General features: G+C 41.8%; 2 protein-coding genes across 3 annotated transcripts; one reads left to right on the plus strand and one right to left on the minus strand.

Annotated features, from left to right (window-relative positions):
* Positions 1-52: 52 nt before the first annotated feature.
* map3k12 (mitogen-activated protein kinase kinase kinase 12) lies at positions 53-11,152 on the minus strand. Its single transcript, XM_029436632.1, has 14 exons — positions 10,949-11,152; positions 9,031-9,547; positions 7,306-7,489; positions 7,007-7,198; positions 6,740-6,898; positions 5,709-5,867; positions 5,419-5,527; positions 5,101-5,210; positions 4,754-4,870; positions 4,523-4,657; positions 3,692-4,415; positions 3,531-3,598; positions 3,063-3,360; positions 53-2,464 (listed from the first exon to the last, which is right to left on the minus strand). The coding sequence occupies exons 2-14, from the start codon at positions 9,488-9,490 to the stop codon at positions 2,309-2,311; spliced, it is 2,871 nt and encodes a 956-aa protein (XP_029292492.1). The 5' UTR covers positions 9,491-9,547; positions 10,949-11,152; the 3' UTR covers positions 53-2,308.
* A 1,545-nt stretch (positions 11,153-12,697) lies between these two features.
* On the plus strand, positions 12,698-21,674 carry aaas (achalasia, adrenocortical insufficiency, alacrimia). Of its 2 annotated transcripts, none has more exons than XM_029436102.1 (17): positions 12,698-12,703; positions 12,915-13,043; positions 13,729-13,856; positions 14,428-14,483; positions 14,602-14,693; positions 14,811-14,857; positions 15,351-15,449; positions 15,999-16,142; positions 16,846-16,966; positions 17,056-17,180; positions 17,475-17,535; positions 20,079-20,169; positions 20,342-20,438; positions 20,639-20,706; positions 20,813-20,894; positions 21,037-21,121; positions 21,433-21,674. In XM_029436102.1, exons 2-17 carry the CDS (start codon positions 12,930-12,932, stop codon positions 21,586-21,588), a joined length of 1,566 nt encoding a protein of 521 aa, XP_029291962.1. In that variant the 5' UTR covers positions 12,698-12,703; positions 12,915-12,929; the 3' UTR covers positions 21,589-21,674. The 2 variants fall into 2 exon arrangements, with proteins under 2 accessions (XP_029291962.1, XP_029291963.1); XM_029436103.1 differs by having other exon boundaries at positions 20,345-20,438.
* Positions 21,675-24,237: the final 2,563 nt, after the last annotated feature.

Below are 24,237 nucleotides of genomic sequence, written 5' to 3' on the forward strand. Positions count from 1 at the left end.
GAAGCACAAACTAGCTTTAGTACATACTGTAGATAAACAAACATCACACGTCTGCTTAACCAATACATTATTTATTGTTGCTCATAATATTTTGCTTTCGATATAATTCCTATGTTACAGGTACAATGTGCAATGCTGTATAAAAACAAAACATTTCTATTTAAACCCAAAGGATACTTAGTTCTACTAGTAACCACCACAGAAGTGCTATATTCCTTATCTGGCTACGTCTGCAGTTATCTTAAAGGGTAACGGGAACAGTTGAGGTTCTTATGAAGCTTATGAACATCATGAACTACTGGAGCCCCTTTTGGTTTTTTTACTTAAAGGGGAACTCCACCCAATTTACACAATTTAAACAAAGTTGTATAAAGCTTGTTGTGGGTTTATACAACTTAACTGCCTGATGTGATGTGATTGGAGTTAGTTGGGTTTCAATTTTGAAAATTACAAATATTCTCAAACCGAATCTCCGACTCAACGGGACTCGCTAAAGACTTGATATTTCACTCGGGGGGCGGTGCTTTACGTCCTGCGTCACACAGCCTCGGTGTGAGTGGAGTCACATTGGGTCATCTCCTCACTTTTTGGAATAAGCTAGCTAAACCGGTAACCTAAAAAGTTGTTTATTAACCGAATCTTTGCCTGAAACTAAAGGATTGAAACTACAGGAGACCTCGCACCTAATTCTAACTTCAGAGTTGATCATTTTTGTAATAATCGATTTACAAAGATACACTTGGAATTTTTTGCTCCCTGCATTGCTGGCACGGCTAAACTTCCCTGCAGATTTTCAAATTACTTTAACCTGACTGCTGATATATTCTCAAACGTACCATCATAACGTTATACTGGAAAATATGTACAACTAATTAGTGCAAAAATATATTGAGATTTATATTTATGTCCAACGACAAAAATCTACTCTGATGGGGCCGGTCTGTATTCTGATAAATGTATCTTGCATCAATGGATGCCCAGCCGAAATGGGCTTAAAATGCAGAGTATCAATCTCCATGTACCGGTACATGGGTGTGAAACCAAATATACAAACTATAGGAAAACATGAATAATATATTCTGTATGGCTCCGTACTTGACATGTATCAAATAAATGTTGCCGAAAGATAAACGTGCTCTCAGAACACGGGCTGAGAAGGTTTATACCAAGTTTTTAGGGAGTCCCCCAACAACTATTGTCGGTCGAGTTGCATTGTGGGTAATGTAGGCGCCAGGAAATGAGCAGATTATATCTCTGGTTCTGCTGCACCAATTTTGAGCTTTTTTTCAGCTGTTCAATGTTAAGAGGAGTGCAATGCTAAATCGGAGGAGTACTCCTTCACTAAAGCACTAGCACCAGTTGCTTAGATAGTACCTTGTTTAACAATGTGTATGTCATTCTATGAACACACCACATCCTACTAATAAAACACAATCAAAAAGCCGACAATTTGAGAAACTGGTGAAGCAACACCGACCGGCAAAAGTGCATTTTGAGGGAACCCAAAGGTCGTCCATCCCATCACAAAGATAAGCTTGATAAAAAAACCTCAATCATGTCTTATGTGTATTTGAAACTCAGTAGTAGGAGGGTTCAAAAAAATAATATATTACCTACTGAGAATCCTAATTATGCATCATGATCGACATCTTGGTGAAATTTTCATTCCCTTTTTTTTTTCTTGAGTGCTGACATTTATTAACAAAAAAAACTAAAAGGAAATTAACTGAAGTAATACTTTCAGGATTAAAAAAGTGTAAACTTTCACAAAATATAAAACGGACACATTCGAACCATAAATTATAAACATGTAGTCATGCATTTGTTCACAGGGCTGCATACCATTTAGTTTTACTTTTTTATCTTACAAATAAAATAAAGTTAGATATTTCTCATGTGGTATGTAATGGATATTTACATTATTATTTATTAGTATTTGATGCATTAGTGTGTGGAGTATCATGGAGGATGCTCCCAGAGTGAGGATTAGAGTGTTTAAAGGACAACAAGTGTGATATCTTGTGCGTGCGTGTGCGTCTGTGGTAGGGTTTCTTCTGAACCGGAGCAGTGGCTTAGGTTACTTTTGTAACTATTTTGCCTGAAACAAAAACCCTACTGAACTTAAATGACATTTATCTGATGTCCAAAGCTGCCAAAATATCTGATGTAGGTTTGCCAGCCAACAAACTTATGAGACACCATAAGTAAACTTGTCATAGTCTGAGTGGTGTAGTAGGTGTGATCCCTCATGACAACAGTAATGTACTGCATTACTAGTAGCTGGAGGTCTTTGCTAGCGTCCAGTGATCTATGGAGGTCCTGTATGGGGTGCCTGTGGAGACTCCTGGTAGGGTTGAGAAGGAGACACCCACGCTCCAGCACTGGGAGGACGACTCGGCTCCCCGCTACCTGACTGATCCAGCTCAGCACTGTCGCAGTCAGAGTCATCACACAGTGCCCGACTCTGAAGAGAGAGAGCGGAGCAGAAAACCCTGTCAGACAGCAGACATTGTTTGGCAGAATTTAGATCCTTTACTTGAGTAAAAGTAACAATACGAAGTACAATTACAAGTAAAGGTCCTGCATTCAAAATTCTACTTAAGTGTTATAAATATACAGTGGTTTACCTTCTGATTTATCACCAGACCTTGGCATGTAGTTTACATGATCAGATAAGGGATTGGACATTCCTATATTTACATTTATGTATACTATCAAAAGTAAAAATGAAAAAAGCTTTATTTTAAATGACTAATAAGACTGATGAAAGCTTAGTTGACTAAGACCAACTAGCCGACTACGAAGGGGCAGCCTTCATCATTTTACCTCTTTGGGCCTCAAAGTTATTGAAATGAAACCGTCTGAGAACTCATAGACATCTGAAATGGGACAAAGAGCCCCAACCTGACAGTTTTGTTTTGGAAACCACTGGTTTGATCTTGTATTTACAGTAAAGTACTTAGTTAGTACCAACCACTGTTTTTGGAGGAAGTGCTTTTACATCAGTCTAAGAAGATGACAGTAACTGACACGAGCGATGCTCTGTGGTGGAGCTGCTTTACCTCATTAGGATTCTGCCCGACGTCCAGCTGAGCTTTGGCCGGTCCCAGCGCTGCGTCTCTTTCCGACAGGCCGTCAAACGGCTGGGCAGGATCAGTGTTGTCCGCCGGGATCTCTGACCCCTGAGAGAGGAGGTCGTCGCTGCGGTCGTCCAACCTGTCGTCTGTGTTGGTGCTGACCACGTCGGGGGTGCCGCTGTGAGAGTGGTCAGTGGTGTGGCCCTCCTCGCCGTCCGACACCGACAGGTTCTCTGAGCTAAAGGTGGACACCGACTGGCACTTGGTGATGCTTGTCGGACGTCTGGAGAGATTAAAAACAAACTGGGTTTTAAGATCACAGAACCGATGATGTGTAAGAATGATGCAAATTGAATGAGGATTCTTTGTTCTCTGAATAAATCACCGACTCTGTCAGAGAGGAAAGATGGCTTGAGGAAATTTTCCAGTGACGAAGGACAGCAAGTTACTCACCGTCTCCGTGGTAACTCAACTTCACTATCAACTTCACCCTCCTCCTCTTCTGATGACACTCCACGCCTCTGTAGTTGGAAACAGGAAAGATGCACAAGTGAAAATGATGAAAGTACTACCAGAGGACGACTGAGGGATATGAGCAGACTCTGGATCTGTACCTGTTTGCGTGAGATAGCTGCCCTGTACAGAATGGCTGAAGGAGTGAGGTGCTGACTCCCAATTCCCCCTGATGCCCCTCGGGGCAACCTCACCGCACCAGCTCCCTCCTCTTTATCCTCCCCATCATGAGGCAGACGTGGAGAACCCAGAGACCCCCGTCCTGCTGCTGCCCCCCTCCCACACGGTGAGTCTGGGCTGCTAGAGAACGGGAACGACGCAGCGTCCTCGCTCGGCGTGTCGCTACGTGGGGGGGTTTCTGTGAGATCATCCAGACCAGCTGCCGCCCCCTGTGATCCCCCTAATCCTGCAGAGGCACTGAGGCTCCCCCCTCTCTCCAGCCTTCCCACAGAGGACTCCCCTTTCCCTTGCCCCTCTGCCTCGAGCGTGGTGCAGATGAGGTCGGGGCTGGAGGAGGAAAGCTGCCTCTGCTGCTGCTCATGGCCGAGGCACCGCAGATCTGCAGAGGGCTCCAGGAGCTGCTTGGAGGTGTTAGTGGTAGAACTGTTAGCCTGGGCGGTTGTGTCCCTATTAGAGGACGACTGATTTGCCTTGAGTCCAGCCAGGTCCCCGCTGCTGCCCTTCCCGGGCTTGCGGTGGCGGGTCTTTACCCTCCGAGACCGGCTGGGAGAAGTGGAGCTTCTGTTGGGGCAGGCTGGGATAGTGACTTGCATCACGGAGGAGTCCATTTTGGGAATGATTACCTCAGACTTGAGGATGTCTGGCCTGAAAGAGGAGGAGGGAATAGTCAACAAGCACAATCCACAAGCCTAATGAATATTCAGTTCAGCATCAATCTTTTATCAAATGAAGACTGAAATGAGATCTCACACCTCTTTCCTGAGGGCAGTTTCTGCGGGACATTTCTCTTCTTGATGAGTTTGTCCATGGTGTTGGAGGAGCTGCTCTGCCTGGAGCTGTGATGCTTAAACAAGCCTGGATACTTTTTATCCAAAGAATGCTCTCTCCTGGAAATAAATACCAAAAGACAACAAACTTTTAACGCGCTGTGGCTTTTTAATTTGTAAAGAATGTATACCCTGTGTTCATGGATTTATTTGTACCTCTGCAACTCTTTCTCTTTGAGCTCCAGCTGCAGCATGACAGCGCTGAGCTCCATGTAAAGGTTGTTAGCCCTATCCAGCTTTCTCTCATAGTGCTCGCGAATGTCCAAAGCATGCCTGAGAAGAAAAGAGGCTGCTGATGTCATTGTGCATCCGCATGAGAGACTCCAAATGCTCCACAATAGACATGCACTCAAGGCACTTATTTCATCCATGTGGGCGGACAAAGGAATGACACCGAGAAATGGGACAGAGTGAAATTGGCTAAATGTTAGCCAACATGGTAAAAGTCCCATCATCCATCTCATCTGACTGCGTGTGTGAGATCTAAAAGTAAAAAAGCAGACCTGAGCTCCTCTCTGCGTCGGTTGATCAGTTCCTCATCGAGTCGGTGAAGACAAGTACCCTCAGATTTAATCTTCTCAAAGTGCTGTTTCACCTCTTCTCGCCATTCAGCCTGATGAGAGCGCATTTCAGTTAACCAGCTCCGTCTCGCCAAAGCCGACTTTAAAAGCACTTCTCTTTTGCACTGCTGTTAAAGTCTGATTACTGTGCAAGCCTGAGTAGGCCCATGTGTATGTGTGTACACCACGTCTGTACATCTAAATGTATAGATTTGTTTGTGTGTCTTTTTGGTGTGGGGACATTGGAAGAAGCAACCATACCTGAGACTTGAAGTACGTCTCTTGTGGAGTGGACAGCAAATCCGCTGACGCTATATCCAGATGAAGAAGGATTTGACGGAAAGAGGGCCTATTCCTGGGCTTACAGTTCCTGCAAATCCAAGACAGCTGTGTACATTTACAATGCACTGTAAAATCAATAAAGTCCTTAAACCCCAGACTAACACCTCCCCGTGCAGCTACCTTGCTTTTATAACTCTGATCTCCTCGTTTTTCCGCCACTTGTCCTCTCTCCGCTGCTGTTGTCATTATTTGTCTTGGACGTTACTCACCAGCACTGTCTGAGGAGGATCTTGAAGCCGTCAGGGCAGCTCTCAGGTATGGGCAGCTGGAGGCTGTTGTTCCCCACGCCCCAGATGATGGCGGATGAGTCCACATCTTTGTAAGGAACCGCTCCAGTTAGCATCTCCCACAGCACCACTCCAAAGGACCTTAAAGTTAAGTCGAGCTTTATTCATTCAGGAAGTCTCATTGAGGTCAAGATCTCTTTATCAAAAGAGATCGGAGAAACAAACTATAGTAATTCCCATGTCTATAATGAATTATAAACATACTTATAATACAATATAATCTACTTATATCACTGTCTAATCATAGTAATAAGCACTCAAATATTCATAATACTTTACAGCACTAATTATAACACAGTATAAAGCATTTTATAATCACTTATAAGTATCATAATACTTTATAAATGCTGGTCACTCACTGACATTGTTTTCTGTGTATCATAATTCCCATAGAAGTAATGCATTGTAATGTTTTTATAATGCATTATAATGTTAATATAAGTTACTTTAAGTGAAGTAATGAAATCCCTGAGGTATAGGCGGATATAATAAATTACAAGCTGGTTATAAATGACTATAAGTGGTCATTAATTGAGTGACCAGTTATTATGAAGTATTATGATACTTGACCTTATAAGTAATTATAAAATGTGTTATTAGTATTGTTAAAAAGCATAATAAATAACTATGAGTGATTAGAACTTTGATTAGACTATAAGAAGATAATAATGCATTATAAACATGGGTGTTACAGAAAGTCTATGTACATACAACGACAACAATTCAGTTACACAAAATACCAGGAAGTAAAACTTTAAATCCCTCTGAGCAATGGATGTCTTTGAATGACTATTAACTATAAATACATATTAACTGATGATATTGATACAGTATCTTCTCTCTTAATGTAGTACAGTACTTTAAAGTACATTAAAGTGCTGCATCAAGTCGAGAAAAAACATGTGCTGATGTACGTGTAAGAGAGAAACAATGTCACTGTTAATCAGACTTACCAGATGTCCACCTTTTCCGACACCGGCTCGTTCCGAATTACTTCAGGAGCCATCCACGCTACGGTGCCGGCGAATGACATCTTGGTGCTCTTGTCACTGAGCTCCTTTGAGGTGCCGAAGTCAGAGATCTTTACCAGGTCATCGTGTGTAATCAGCATGCTGAAAAAGGTGGGATTACATGTTTTATTTGACGTGGAAATAATGAAGAATCAGTGAGGAAACTCCAGGTCTTGTGCTGGCTGAATGTCTCATGTTGAGCCGACTTACTTCGGGGACTTGAGGTCTCGATGGATGATTTTATGGAGGTGCAGGTAGTTCATGCCACCTGCGATGCCCATGGACCAGTCAACCAGGAGGGAGGGGGTGATTTTACGACCCGCCCTCAGCACCTCGTACAGTTGGCCTTGGGCACAGTATTCCATCAAGATACAGTAACAAGGAGCCTGAGTGCACACGCCCCTGGAGCAACGCATGGCAGTCAGATAACAGCACAGGTGAACAGGAAGTAAAAGCACGACAGATTTATGCAGTTAAATGTTACCGTAGGATATCATGTGTTTTCTCACTTGAAAGTGATGATGTTGGGGTGCTTGAGTTTGCGCAGGTGTTTGATCTCGGTCTCTTTGATGTCCCGCACTTTCTTTACAGCCACGTCGTCTCCGTGGAACTTGCCGAGGAAGACGGCCCCCTGTGCCCCGCTCCCCACCCACTGCAGGTCGGAGATTTCCTCAAAAGGAACTTCCCAGGACTCTATACTCATACCAACAAGTCCAACAAGAAGAAACTCAATAAATAAATGTGAAAATCATGAAGGGTTAATTAGTTAATTAATTGCAACATAATTTATTCAGTAGCACCTTCTCAATAATTACTTAATTTATATCCATCACACATTGCTAAGCCTCCAAATGTCAATATGCACTCTTGGCAGTTTGTACAGGGAGGATTCAGGGGGTCTGCTGAGCAAATGTTAGCTTGATGCTACACAGGGCTGGCAGGACACAATTACATCATACAAAGGGCCTGCCATGTTCAAACAAATGGTATATTGATAACTTATCCAGTCGAACATTACATTTCTGTCCAGAGATAAGAGAACATTTGAGGCAAAAACAACGATTCACTCATAGTCCAATCTGTCATCTGTCATACTGACGCAACTTAAACGACTGAGAGAGTATGGTCACTAAAGAGAGACAAGCTGGGCAGAATAAAAGAGACAGGCAGATCAATTCTTCATGAGGTCCATTGAAGTGTCGAGATCTCTGGAGAGCTGCGGAAGAAGATGCACAGGATGCTTCCCCCTGGCCAGCTGTGAAAACTCACTGAAGCTGATGACTGTGAATGAACCGGGCTGGCAGACCGGTAAACACGTCTAGTGTTGGAAAATAAATTACATTTACCCAGGTACTGTGCTGAAGTTCAATTTGAGGTACTTAAATATTTCAGTTTTTTGCTACTTGACACTTCTACTGCACTACCTCTCAGGTGTAAATATTGTAGTTTTTACTCCACTACATTTATCTGACTGCTGTAGTTTCTGGTTTCTTTTCAGATTTAGTTTGTATATATGATACAATTATAAAATAGAATGAATTGTTAAAGATTAAACCAATGATTCCTAACATGTTTCGCTTATGTTTATAAGTTGTAAGTTAGTTACACCACAGAGACATTTCCCCTCTAAACTTTGCTGATGTTTTTTGTTTGACACACAAAGACGTCAAATCATCCGACATTTAACAAAATGAAAAAGCATCAGAGAAAAGTCAAACTTCTCACGACCCCTTAGATTTATCTTGTGATCCTTTATAGGGGCCCAACCTGTAGGTTACAGGACTACAGTACTAAGTGAAGTCCAGTCTAAGTACACTATCTACAGCCCTCTAGCAGCTGCTTATTCATCAATGCATCAATCACAATCTCATCATTTACTATATAATATTATTTGTTATACTGTTACTTTACTTGAATAAAGGATCTGAATACTTTTTCTTCCACTGTGAAATTCAAGCTTCATCCAGCTCAGATATTTATTTTCTAGGTTGCATCTCCATGGTTATAAAAGCACCACAATAATTTCATACTGAATAAATGACATGTTTAAGTGACACACGTCTGCAATATCTATGAACCCTCTGTGCAGCACATCAGATTCATGCTCTGCATTGGAACTATGTTAAATTGCATCCCTATTAAATACAATTCAAATGTGCTTTGTTGTATGGCATTTAAACATACTACCCCAAAGGATCAGATAGCACAGAGGTGGAACATTTACTGTCACATACCTTCATGGCTATGTTTGTGTTCAGTGGAGTAGGCCTTTCCAATCATGGTCCAGACTGGTTTCAGGCAGCCAAACAGTCCCTCCAAAAAACCTCCACTTCCTGCTTGTAGCCGAATGTTCTCCGACTGGCTCCGAACAGCACCAGCCTCTGGGCTGTGCCCGGCTTCGGCCCCGCCGCCACACTGGCAGGCCTCATGTTCATGTAGTTTTAGCACGCTGTTGTCAAAGTGGGCTGAGGGTCCATCACTGGGAGTGGGGCTGCTGCCGCCCGGCGCCCCCGGTCCACCAGTGTCGATGGACAGCACGTTGCGGATGACACACTGTGTGGGCGTCAGGTCCGTTTCAGGGGTGCAGGCAGGACTGTCTCCATCGATTCTTCGATAGAGTTCTGAGATGGGGGTGCTGAAGCCTGACAGGGAGGGGGAAGGGGCACGGGGCTCATGGATACAGGTCCCACTCATTAGGGGTTTCCCCAACACGGCAGGTTAGGGTGGAGGATGGAAAGATGAGACGTAAGCCTGAAGGAGAAGATTTATGAAAAGAAATACATTAGAATTATTTTTAATTGTCAGTGGTGGACAGTAACTAAGCACATGTAATCACTTACGTACAATTGAGGTTCTTGTAGTATTTCCATTTTAGGCAACTACATCTCAGAGGCAAATGTTTTACTTTTCATTCCACTATATTACTTCAATAATACCAAATATAATCAACAAATTCACAAGCTACCCGGCAGTATATATTGTAAATATATACTTGATTTCAGCACTGGACAGCTCCAGCTGCAGTGTTGAGCTGCCCAGTGCTGAAACGACTGCTCCTTCACTTCTACTGTCTCTTTTGATTTTTTAAGAAATTGGTGTTTGCACTAACTTTTCTTATATTCAAGCAGCGCAAATTACCCAAAACGGTGGACGTGGTGTGAATTGTGCATTCAGACAGTCCCCCAGTTTAACCACAACCAGATTCTGTCTGAATCATGCAGTAAAACCTCTTCTCCGTGCCTGTGAATGGGAAAGCCAGCCGTAGCTTTATGAATGAATCTACCAGAGGAGGTTGTGCAGTCCACAGCCCGGGCTGTCACCTGTGCTTTAGCTGTCCCTCTGAGGGGCATCAGTGTCTGACAACATCGGAGCAAAGCTAGACAGCAGCTCCCATATGTCGTCTATCAAGTAAAGAGCATTGTGTGCATCTGACGAATAGGACAAATTGCATAACCACCTCAGTGTGAATGTGTACGTACGTCCGTGAGTGCGTGCGTACATGTGTGTGTGAGAGAGCGACTAGGAGAGAGAGAGAGAGAGAGAGAGAGAGAGAGAGAGAGAGAGAGAGAGAGAGAGAGAGAGAGAGAGAGAGAGCACATGTACCCAATTCACATATCTCACACCAGCTCCATTTATTGTACTGCACCACTGCATGAGAAGAACCACGACGACTGAGCGAAATGAGAGCGTGAAAAAACGGGCAATAAACAACCAGCGGGCCTGTGCGAAGGAGCAGTGCACACACACACACACACACACACACACACACACACACACACACGCAGGAAGATCAATCTTTAAATAACCAAGGATGTGATGATGACACTCAGCAGCATCATAACCGACGTGCATGAATTGCAAGCCATGCAATGCCTACTATAGTCCATGCCAAGTGAAACTGCCGCAGCGTCTCAACATTTACTCAACGTTGGCATCAACACAAATATTTCGCAATGTGGGCTTTCTCGCTGCACAAATATGACTTTCTAGTATTCATCGACGATGATTCGTTTCTTGGCAGCATCAGTTCAGTGGTGCAGTGTAAGCGGCGTGAACGCCACCGCACCAAGCAACGGCATCATACTTAACGTCCTGTGATACCTGCTTTCTTATTAAATCAGCATTTAACCGTATAGTATGACATTCCCATACCTTTCTGCCTGGTTGATGTCGCGTTGTCAAGTGAAGGGGTGGGCTCAGATTTCTATTTGTCGGTGTTAATGAGGAGATCGTTTGTTTTTCTTCGGTCCGGGCTGTCTGTTGTACCTCCAGTCCCTATATCCACGCGTTTCACGTTACTGGGATGGATCCCATCGGGCAAATTGTGTTATCAATAACCGGGGACCCATGCAACGTGAGGCGCGCAGGGTTTTTTGGGGGAGGGAGCTGTCTCTTTCCCAGTGCTGAATTGACGTCACGGAAAAGCGAGTTGCGCCGCTAGGGGGCGCTCCCACACACACGCGCGAAGAATCAGTTTCCATCATCACGTCCTTTATTTATTTTTGAGCTTCAACCAATATTGTCATATTTGTTTACATGTATTTACACTATCTACACTTATATTTACACTAGACCTTCTTGTATTTATATGTTTGCATTGTTGCACTACTTATTTGCTTTTGCACTATGTGTGTACCTTGTCTTCTATCTTGTTCTGTACCTGTTTTTGTATCTTGTTATTTGTACCTTATGTTCATTCTTACACCGAGACTAGGGAAACACAATTTCGTTCCTCTATGGCCTGTACTGCACTGTATATAGATGGATGACAATACAGTCTCTCTTATCGTATCTGATCTTATCTCTTATCTTAACCATGTCAGCCAGCAGGTTGGCCTGCTGTTGCTGCTGATGTGTCCTTGAGCAAGACACACTGGATCCCCGCTGGCTCCCTGCAGAGAGGCTAATGTGCAACTGACCATGTGCTTTGCTCTTCCCTGGTGAGGAGGGAAATATAAGTGAATGATCCTGTAACACCAAAACATCCACTGCTCCCATTATAGATTATAATTTTACAGTTTTTAATGCACTATTTTTTATAAGAAAGTGCACATATCATATGTCACTGGCAACATATATTATACATGCTTAGACACACACACACACACACACACGCACACACACACACACACACACACACACACACACACACACACACACACACACACACACAGTATATATATGTTATATGCCTAAATACTGTACAGTCCATGTATACCCATTTGCTATTTATTTCTTTGCAGGATTTTTATAGTTTACCACTTGTATTGTATTGTTGGTTATTGGTGCTTCATAATATATATATATATATATATATATATATATATATATATATATATACACCTATTTTTTCTGCATACGTGTGTAAATAATAGTTGTGTCTATTCTTTATCTTTATTTGTCCAGCTTTGTTGTACTTGTTCCTGGATGTTATTTCCATTTCTGTGTAAGTAGCCTACTTTGAGAGCGATGCAAATTCCTTTTATGTGTACACATGTTTGGCTGATAAAGGTGATACTGACCGTATCATTATGTTAATCTAACACCGATTCATATGCCTTTTTTAAGCCTAATGTGGTCATAAGGTGTTTATATGGAAAAAATACGCATCAGAAAAAACTCAATTTGTACTAGTTAAAAAAAATCACTAGTGTATATAGTTGGTGCCTGTTTTGGCAAAGTGTGAGTGTAATGTTGTGCTGTATCCTGAAGAGGGCAGCACGCAAGCGCTCTGTAGCCGAACTCCGCACTGTTTGTCCCTTTAGCTTGCTGTAGCCCATACGGCGCGATCAACTTGCTTGAAATAAGGAACCCAAAGTGTCACAACATCGTGGCATGCACTTGTATTGTGTTGTTTGGAAACACAGCGGGCGATAATTGACTACAATACGCTGGATACACTACAAGGTAACTTCCACGACCTTTAAAGCGAAGAGCAACGGTTGCTGTTGACATAACGAGGTCGATATCAAACTAGTTAGTTAGCTTGAGCCAGCTAGCTAACTTTTACCGTTAGTGTTTGCTAACTAGCCGTTTGTTTACCACGGTCTGCTGTTGATGTGTAAGCATGACACCCACTACTCTGTGTTTACCTGACTGACCCATGATGTGTTTCCAGAGGTTTCCCTGGAAGATGTGCTCTCTGGCGTTGTTCCCCCCTCCTCTGCCCTCTGGACAGACCACTCTGTGTGAGTCCAACAACGAGCTGCTGTCAGGAGGAAGCGGCACTGACGACCGACTGAAACAGGTCTGATTCAAAGACTGTATATATATCTATATACAGTTTATATACCGTCTGTGATCTGATTTTACAGCCCGTTTAGAGATACCATAACCCGAGGCCTGCACTACGAAGCAGGACTTGGGTTAGCGAGGTAACTTCAGGGTTAACCCTGCTGGGTTTTCAGTCCTACGACGGTGGTTCACTTCTTACCGGGTTAGATCACCATGGTAACTCATGCTGCACACCTCACTTTTGTTCCACTTAAGAACTCAACGTTTGTAATACCCAGTTGACCAATCACAGCTCAGTACACGGATCTTTAGATACTATTACACAAATATAAAGAAGTTATAGGCTATATAAGTCGTATCAGGCTAAAAGTTATAGGCTATATAAAGACACATTTAGCCTAATGCAGGTAAAAGAGCTGGCAAAAAAATCCCCTCTGAATGCGTAAATCCACAGGTTTTTACATTACATGTGTTGCTTAGATGTATTTTTCTGGCGTGTAGGACGATATTTAGTCACATTTTTCAGCTGCACCTTACATGGCACCCTCTACCATAAGTGTATGAATGTGTTTGTGAATGTTGACATGTAGAGGGGGGAAAAAAGTGCTTTAAGTGGTCATAAGTCTAGAAAGGCGCTGTATAAATGAAAGTCCACTTGCCAATAACCTTCATGGGTCATGGTTGTGTGTTTTCTGCAGGAGTCGAGTCCTCTGAGTTTGTATTTCCCCCGAGAGTCTCTGAAGCTCCACTGTCGAGCAGAAAGCAGCAGCAAGGCGGCCTTCCTGGACCACTCTGAAACACTGTGGATGAGGAGTGCAGCAGCATGGTAGGTAACACACACACACACACACACACACACACACACACACACACACACACACACACACACACACACACACAACACACACATACACACACTCACACAGGAAGATCAATCTTTAAATAACCGAGGAGGTGATGATGACACTCTGCAGCATCATAACCGACGTGCATGAATTGCAAGCCCGATGCCTACTATTTACAGTCGCACACTATATTAGAATTAGAATCGGAGAGATGAAACCCTCTTTTTAATGGTCACACATGCAGAGCACAGTGACATTTGTTCTCTGCTTTTAACCCATCCTAGTACCAGGAGTCTACTACTAGGAGCAGTGGGCAGCTAATGTACACTCAGTTGCCAGTTTAACTAAAAGTAATTCAGCCTAATGTAACAGGCCTGCAATCATTTCTATATATATTATATAGAATATATTATTCCTTACTTCACACTTTTACAACATACAACACTATCTATACCAGTATTACAATAATGTATCACAAGGGATCATATCACACAGTATACTGTCATATCAATACAAAAGATAATATATGTAACTCATCTCTGTCCATTTCAGGCGGGACGGTGGTTTCACAGGGCTACTCGATGAAATTACCAACTCAAATACAGAAGGTACACCCAAATCTGTTTTGCTTTAACACATCATGTTACATATGTTACATAATATACTGTATATCCGTTTGTGTTGATGTGTTTACACACAACTCTCCTGTATCTTGTGCTCCTGTAGTGCCTACATGGCTGTCAGTGAGCTCTGGTTTCACTCTGGCGTTGCTCCGATGGTTCTCTTCCTTTCACGGCTCCCTGTTTCCTCATCTCACAGTAAGTTGTGGTTTTTTGGTTTAATATGTTTTTTGACAACAATACACTTAATAACAAGATGTTTGTTGTGATGCATTTACTAAATGTGTTTTTACCTAATTGTCATTTTCCCTATAGATGAGCAGTGAGGACATGCTTGCTGAGTTTTCTCAAGTGCTGAACTGGTAAGTGCCAATTTTGTAATCTGTAGTTTAATTTTGCTCTCAAAACTGGCGGTGAACAGACAAGTTGGTGAGGGCTGTTTTAAAAAAAATATTAGTACAACAATTAGTTGATTCATATATTTGTCAATCAACAGAATCTTTATCCGCAACACTTTTGAAAATCCATTCATCTTTTTAAGTAATCTTTCAAGGATTCAGTTTCTCAGAATTGACAATCTGCTGTTTTACATGAAAGTAGAATATCTTAAATTAGACACTTAAATTACTTTTAGGACATTGTGATAGACCTTTTTCATGTTTTACAGACCAAACGATGAATCAATTAATCTGGAAAATAATCATCAGATTAATGGATAATATAAACAATCGTTAGTTGAAGTTTTACATAAATGATTGCAGAACTGAACAGAAATGAAATGACAGAATTGCTTTTTTCTTCTTCACTTAAATAGTCAATGACCTTCCTCTGCTGTAATCCCTCTTGCTTTACCAGGTCTGACTGTGTGGTGCGAGCCTTTGCGTGGCATCCCCATGCAGATAAATTTGCTGTAGCCCTACTGGACGACTCTATTAAGATCTACAACCCCAAAAGGTACCGTAAGTAAGCTCTGAAGAAATAGGACAGCTCATGGAATTAAGTCCACGCTGCATATCTGTAATTTAATTAATTCAGTAATCATATTCTGCTACATCTGAAGAGCTAGAAGAGCATACATGCGAGACCATGTAACCTTTGCTGAGCAAGCAGTCGGAGATTTTTCTTAGCTGAAGACAAATCCCAGTAGGCAAACTACTGTAGAAGGGCACTCGGAGAAGTCTGTTTCTATAAAGGGAAAAAAGAATGTGTGTATCTGCACTGTGATTCAGATCCGCTCCAAATTGAATGGCTTCTTCCTTGACTCATGCTTTACCCTTGCTCCACATTTCATGATCATCGGGCCTGTAAGTTTCCTGTAATCCTGCTAACAAACCGAACCGAAAAGCATAACCTCCTTGACGGAGGTAATAAAGCTGTACGCCTCGAGGACAGTCTACAAACACATAATCTGACCGCATGTCAGCCTCCTAGAGCAGCGTTGTTCTTTTATCTCTCCGTCATTCTTTTCCTTACTCTCTCTTCTTTTGTACTCTTGTCTCTCAGTGCCACCACCCCCACACTGAAGCACCGTCTACAGAGGAGTGTTGCAGCAGTGCAGTGGAAGCCCCTGTGTGCGTCTGCCCTCGCTGTAGCTTGTCAAAACTGTTTACTGGTCTGGCACGTGGACCCCTGCTCACTATCAACCAGGTACGTGAACCCTAGTGCATCTGCAGGTCTTCAATAGTCTTAAAATCCCTGCATTCAGTTCCCTAAAGGTCTTAGAAGATATTAAAGTGTTAGTAAACTTAGTTTGCATGTGGTTGCTGAATATTGTGAGTTGTTATACATCTCTAAACTACAAGTCAGATTGTTGCGATCGTGGACTTTGCATGCAGGAGGCTGTTTTAATCTTTTTTTATAGAGTTGTAGTCCGCACCACCTGACCTGCAAACACTGTCACTACTTCTAGCTACAGTAACTAGAGAGCTCTTTGTGTCACTTTTAGCTTCAATAAATGTTTTATTTTCTAATGGGTTAATCCAGCCCTCAATTTTCTGCTACTTATTGGGATCTTGGTCCGGTAACGGATACATTTTTATTACTAGGAATTATTGTTACATACAGCTGATTTCATTGTTTTCAAATGCATATCAATTACTCACTCAGTGTTTCCTTGAATTCTTTAAGAAAACTTATTTGTTCTCCTCGGTGATCGAAGCATTAAAGAAATTAAGATATTGGTACACATGGTTATTTTGTGGGGAACTCCTTTTATTCAATGATTGTTTTTATTGTCTCTACTGGTTTTCTGTGAATTAGATTCTATGCAGCATTAAAAAGGTCTTAAATAAACCTTTACCCTTCACTGTCTTTTCCTGTGCTGTGCTCTTCTTCCTCTCGACTCATCCAGGCCTTCGTCTGGTTGTGCTCAGGTTTTGTCTCATCCCGGTCACTCTCCAGTCACTTCCATCGCCTGGTCTCCCAGCGGATCTCTCCTCGTGTCGGCCTCGCCTATGGACACCGCGATGATGGTACGAGCCAATCTCTTCATCTTTAGGTTTAATTCTTCTTGCAAGAAAGTGACTCACAAAGTGATTGTGTGCTTTTGTGTATCTTCCAGGTTTGGGATGTAGCTGCAGAAAGCTGTGTGCCACTTCAGCGTGTTGGAGGAGGCGGTGTCACCTTCCTGTCCTGGTCCCCTGATGGCAGCCATGTCCTGGCCTCGACACCGTCAGCCCTGTTTAGGTCAGAGACGGCACTTCAGAGATCGAAAGTTTCATAATACTTTCTAATCTACCCTCCTTTTTAGAGCTACAACAGCACATTTCATTTGAAGGATATGTAAAGCAGCCAATGAATATATGTTGAAATTTCTTGTGTATTATTATAATAATAGAGGCCCACTCCCCTTTTTCATCAATATTTATGAGCACGTACGGGATTAGTGGCATAGTCTGAGTTTTTAAGAGGTGTTATAAGATAATCGATGGACAGAAAGTTGAGTTTTTACACATAGATGAGTTAAGTTTCTTTCTTCAGGATTTGGGAAACCAGGATGTGGACCTGTGAGCGTTGGCCGTGTGTTAAAGGGCGCTGCCAGGTAAAAATGTTTCACATGTATTGTTCAGTTAGTAGAGATGCACCGATCAGCCATCGGTTTGCAATCGTAGATCATTCTCATATATACGATTCTCTGCCGGTCAAATTTACACTTTTGCTGCATGATGGGTTTTAGGTCGCGCTCAAAGTGACAGCTGCAGAAAACGGTACAGCCACACACACACACACACACACACACAACAGCCACACAACAGCCACACAACACACACCAGTACAGCCACACACACCAGTACAGCCACACACACAACAGTACACACACACACACAACAGTACACACACACACAACAGTACACACACACACACAACAGTACACACGCACACAACAGTACAGCCACACACACACACACACAACAGTACAGCCACACACACACAACAGTACAGCCACACACACACACAACAGTACACACACACACACACACACAACAGTACAGCCACACACACACAACAGTACAGCCACACACACAACAGTACAGCCACACACACAACAGTACAGCCACACACACACACAACAGTACAGCCATACACACACAACAGTACAGCCACACACACAACAGTACACACACAACAGTACAGCCACACACACACAACAGTACAGCCACACACACACACACAACAGTACACACACAACAGTACAGCCACACACACACAACCGTACAGCCACACACACACACAACCGTACAGCCACACACACACACACACAACCGTACAGCCACACACACACAACCGTACAGCCACACACACACACACAACAGTACAGTCACACACACACACAACCGTACAGCCACACACACACACACAACAGTACAGTCACACACACACACACACACAACAGTACAGCTACACACACAACATGCCGTCGGTGTGGAAGAGTCCTGTGACATTTCTGGATAAAATATAAGTTGCCTAATAGTCAATGTTTTACAAACATGTATTTGAATTTGAAATAATATAATAATAATAATAATAATAAGTGAAATAATTGTTACAAAAAAGTTTGCGTGTGCAGTCATAGAAAGAAAATCTGAATCGTAAAAAATCTGAATATATATATATATAAATATATATATATATATATATATATATATATATATATATATATATATATATATATATATATATATATATATATATATATATATATTTATATATATATATTTATATATTTTTTAACCTTTATTTAACCAGGATATGGTCTCATTGAGATTAAAAATCTCTTTTTCCAGAGGGTCCTGGCCGAGATAGGCAGCAGCACAGTTACAGACAAAAACAATCACAATCACAACATTAATTAAAACATTTACAGACACAGCGGTCTGCTTCAATGTCTTTAAGAGTTGCTTTAAGTCTGTTCAGAGAGACCAGCTCTCTGAGTTTCAGCTCACTCTGCAGCTGGTTCCAGGCAGCCGGAGCAGCGTAACTAAAAGCCCTTTTCACAAGTTCTGTAGGGACCTTTGGAACAGTTAAAAGAAACAAGTCCTCGGAGCGAAGCCGATACGGTCCACTACATTTCCTACTAATGTAGATCCTTAGGTATTGTGGAAGAGCACCAAGAATAGCTTTATAAATAAGGATGTGCCAGTGTTTCAGTCTACGGGTGGTCAGGGAAGACCATCCAACACGAGCATATAAGGTGCAGTGGTGCGTCAGGGTTTTGAGGTTTGTTATGAATCTCAGTGCCCCGTGGTCGACGGTATCCAGAGAGCTGAGGCACTGAGACGATTCATTCATATAATAATATATATAATCTCATAGTCCAGCACAGACAGAAACGTTGCAGAGACTAATCTCTTTCTGGCCTCGAAAGAAAAACAGGACTTGTTTCTAAAATAAAAACCTAATTTTATTCTTAATTTTTTTTTTTAAGTTCTAAAATGTGAGGTTTAAAAGAAAGAGAATCGTCAATGATGATAACAAGATATTTATACTGAGACACAGATTCAATCTCAGAACCCTGTGAAGTGGTGACAGGAGGGAGGTTCAAGTGTTTCAAATCACACAATGTTAAAAGCAGTCTGGAGCTGACGAAGAGCCTGATATGAGGAGGACGCAGAGCAGTAAATTACTGTGTCATCAGCATAAAAATGGAAATTTGCATTTAAAACATTGTGATTAAGATTATTTATATAAATAACAATGGTCCTACAACCGATCCCTGTGGCACACCCTTGAATACATTAAGAGGAAGTTATACCTTCTGCCCGCACACACTGATCTGCCTGATAAATAGTTTTTCAAACCAACAGACAGCTTGATCTGAGAGACCTGTACTGTATAGTATTTGTGACAATAAGGCATGATCTACTGTATGAAAAGCCTTGGATAAGTCAATACAAAGTGCTGCACCATGTTCTCTATTGTCTAAGAAATGTATAAAATCATTTACTACTTTTAAGGCGGCCGTTGTAATAATAAAAAAGATTATAATTGCAATCGGTGCATCTCTATCAATAAGGTAACAAAATAATTTCTAACTCGTGTATTCATTAAATAATTCTGAGTCTGGGCTTGTTTGTGTTTGGTTAGTCTGGTTGTTGGAGTCCAGATGGGAGTCGACTTCTCTTCACCGTACAGGGAGAGACGCTCATCTACGCTCTGACCTTCACTGATGCACCAGGTCATCTGTCTCTGTCTTCTTTACACACAAATGCTTTTTGTTTTCGTGGATTATAAATCCTTGTAGGGTGTTTATGTGCAGCGTAAATAGTTTTCTTCTAAAGTTGGATGAAAAAAATAATGACAATACTAAAAGAGTTTGGATAACTTGTATGATGTCTTTTGTTATTCAGCAGGCGTACCTACATGCACATCAAAAGGGCCTCAGGCAGCCGCAGTAGTGGCGGACCTGTCAGAGACAACCTTCACCACACCAGATGGAAACATCATGTAAGAAATCTACATCAAATACTGTGAGAGAAACAGCAACACAGTTTGAAGCCAAAAAGATAATATATTCCAGCATTTGATGAGCAAAAATCAGCATGCAGCATTCAGAGCTGCTTGACTTCCTATCTGCATGTAACATTACAGCCACTTACAGTAAAGCAAAGCTCAGGGTCACTTAATTCTGTCTAATTTGTCTCCAGTATTGGTGGAGAGATCCAGTCTTTAGCGTGGGATCCCACAGGAGAGAGGCTGGCAGTGCTTCTCAAGGGTCTGTCTCACTTTTCTTCTGTTCATACCCAATGAACTCCATCAGTATTATTATTTTTTGTTTTAATAACTCATCTCAGTCTCCACATCTTTATCTTTTCTCTCAGGTGATCTCCAAGCAGCAGACCGGCCCGCAATCATAGCCGTGTTCAAGACCAGAACAAACCCCATTTTTGAGCTTCTGCCTTGGTTTGTACTTTAATGTGTGGTTGCAATTTCATATTTGTGTTTTTAGTAGAGCTCAAAAATGTTGCATATTATCGGGTAATACTCCTGCACATCCCATCTGCGTGTTCTGTACTGAACTGAATTGTTTTGTGTTTCTCTGTAGTGGTTTTGTTCAAGGGGAGCTTGGCGCAGAGGCAAGACTGATGCAGTTCCACCCAAATTTCCAACACGGAGCTCTGCTCACTGTGGTCAGTCCTACCCTATAAATCTTCTATTTCTTCTCTCATATTATCTTTTAGCTTAATAATGTGGTGGTTTCAGCCATTAATAGGGTTTCTGCAGGTCTAAATGTCCTAAAAAGCTTAAATTCAGTATCTTCAAAAAAGAAAAGAACAATGATTTTGCCTGTCTATCTATCCTTCCATATTGTGCAGACAGTCTGGCTTCATGTGTCATTCTTTTGATTGATTTATATAATTTATATCAAACACTGATGAATGAATAATCACGGGGGTTTTTCCCTTTGTACTCTATCAGTAACATTTCTCTCTGTTCTCAGTGTTGGTCCAGTGGAAGAATTACCCACATGCCTTTCTACTTCCTGAGTGCTGGCGTCCCACATTTTGGCCTCGGTGGCAGTCCGTCACTGCCACGCCCTCAAGAAAGACCGGCAGACTTTGCCAATCAGTCGCTCTTCACAGAGCTCCTCTCTTGACTGACCCTCACACACCATCACACACTCACAAGTCATTTTTATTATCATGGATTGTCAATAAATGTGTAAAGTTCTTGCTAAACTGAGACTTGTTTGCGTCCTTATTTCTCAAAACATTTGAACCGAACACACTGTTGTAAGATCAAAAGCTGAAGCATTTACCCTTGAAGTTAAAAGTTAAGCATTGCATTTTTATAGCGTTGTCCTGCTCTGTGAAAGATCAAAGCCAGAGATATCCGCCGTGTCTGAGTTCATACTATATACTGATTCTTTGTAAAGGGATGAAATAAAGTATTCTCAAAGCAGACGGAATATATAAAAAAAATCTGGTTAATTCTCCCAAAATGCAATGCATCTCAGAAACATGGAGCTTCTTACAGGAAAAATCTAAATAGACTGGGTGGTGACGAAACGGCTCCAAAAAAACGGTGTCTCTGTGCTTGAGCTTTCCAACGTTGCAGTTTGGTTGACTATCAATTTCACACATATTGCATCATTTTCTGTTGGTGATGGTAAAGTATGTTTATTTATGTTTACTAAAACAGTTTACTTTGATGATGTAGTATTACATGCTGTATAGATTTATGCCATATGGATTTAGTACACAGCTAACCTTTTTTTTTTTATTCTACGCATTCTTCTTCTGTGTCGAAACCTGGCGCCTACATTACCCACAATGCAACTCAATCGCCAAGTTTGTTTTCTAGCAGCTGCAAGCTCACTTCTTTCTAACACCGCTTTCATTTTCAGACTTGTACTCTTTAACCAACTGCCATGTGACATCACTTGAGTTTATATTACAGGTCTTTTAGCAGACGCTCTTATCCAGAGCAACTTACAGTGAACTAACTACAGGGACAGTCTCCCTGGAGCAACTCAAGGTTAAGTGCCTTGCTCAGGGGCAAAATGGTGGTATTGAACTCGCAACCTTCTGGTTTTTGGAAGGCGTACCACCAGACCACTAGGCTATCACCACCCTACACCCTTTTAAAATGTCCCACTGCTCCCTCTGGAGCCACAAAAGACTTGATACAATTGTTTTTCTTATGTGCAGTACTACTCTCCAAGACATGTAAACAGACTTTGAGTTTTTTTCCAAGTCCTAATGGAATAACTTTGTTTTTGTCAGGCATGGATTTTATCTACATATGTATGAAATTGTAAGGTTGGATCGCTAAATGCTCATTATATTTAGAATAAGAATATGTCACCGTGAAGGCTTAAGTGAAGCTTTTATTGCTCAGGACAGACCGGAGAAGAAGCTGGCCACCGTACAAGACGCAGGAATTCAGATGCATCATTACTCTACAAAATACTTGATTCCAGTCAACAAAATGTTCTTTATTTAAGTCTATTAGTTCAGACAAACAGGAGCCATCTGCACCCAGCCCCATCCTGACACGAATACAGTACTTTAGTTCTGTAATGAGATTCTCTCATGAAAATACACACTTGCATCACGTCAAAGTTAAACTTTCACTCACTCACACACACGCGTACTAAGCACTCTCAGTTGAGAGTAACTGACCTCATGAAATACAAGTATAACAAAAAAAACATTTAAGCACACATGAAGGGTTCTGTTCAAAGAAGAAATACGTCCCCACGCCATTTCTGTTTTTATTCAAAACTCAATTAAAAATCAACATCATTCTTAATTCGGTTTTCCTTTTATTTTCCAATTTACATCAATTAGAAGTGTAACAAAATAAAAACAAAAATGATCATAATAAAATTAATTAAAAAAATGTACACGCCCTCACACACACACAGAGACAACCCACCCTGGTTTGTTTTTTGAGCGACCGTCCTCGGAGGCTTTCCAAAGTAGCCCCTTTCTCCCCTGTCTTAACCCGACTGCACCCGTCCTGCAGGGTGGAGTGTGAGTGTGTGGTGTGAGGCTAGTGGGAATTAGGGTTTGTGTGGGCGGAGACTGAATTAAAGAACTCATAGCACCTTCTGAAGAGAGAGCAACCCAAAGCAAAGATGGCCATTCAGCCCCAGATCCACCTGAAAGCAAGTTTTTGTCAACTCAACATTTTCACTTTGTTTTTCAGAGTGAGGTAGCTTCAAACAATCTGGATGACTACAAAAAAAAAAAAAAAATTCAACTCAACCCTGTCAAAACAATTTCTTTGGGGGCATAGAACTGGGCCTTCTTCTGATGGGCAGCCAAGGGGTATAGGACTTACGTCCCAAATGTAACCTCACTTTCCAAAAAAAGTGTTGGTGTGCATAGAGACACATGTACACACATAATGTGGAAATAGATATAAAACCATCTGGTTGTTTATAAACACAGACTTTTACAACAATAGAACCAAGGATTTATAACACACAGTAAAGGTTTTTACTCCTGCTCACGATGGACAGGCCTGGAGCACCTGGATTTGGTTTTACTGAGGATATTTATTTTGGTCTACACTGATTTCAAAATGCCGTATTCGTGTGTCAGGAGGGAAACAGGGAGGGAGGTGGAGTAGGACTGGGACAGAGGCTGTGCGGCTGTTCTGTAGTGGAAAGGGGGCTTGTCTTACTTACAAAGTAAACCCGTCCAGTCCTACCTCAACTCTGCCCATTCAGGTTAGACAATAAATAAGTGACATCAAGTCATGTTTCTGTTCTCCATAACTTGTTCGCTTGGTCCCT

Source organism: Cottoperca gobio, chromosome 7 (genome assembly GCF_900634415.1).
Source record: "Cottoperca gobio chromosome 7, fCotGob3.1, whole genome shotgun sequence".
NCBI classification, from domain to species: Eukaryota; Metazoa; Chordata; class Actinopteri; order Perciformes; family Bovichtidae; genus Cottoperca; species Cottoperca gobio.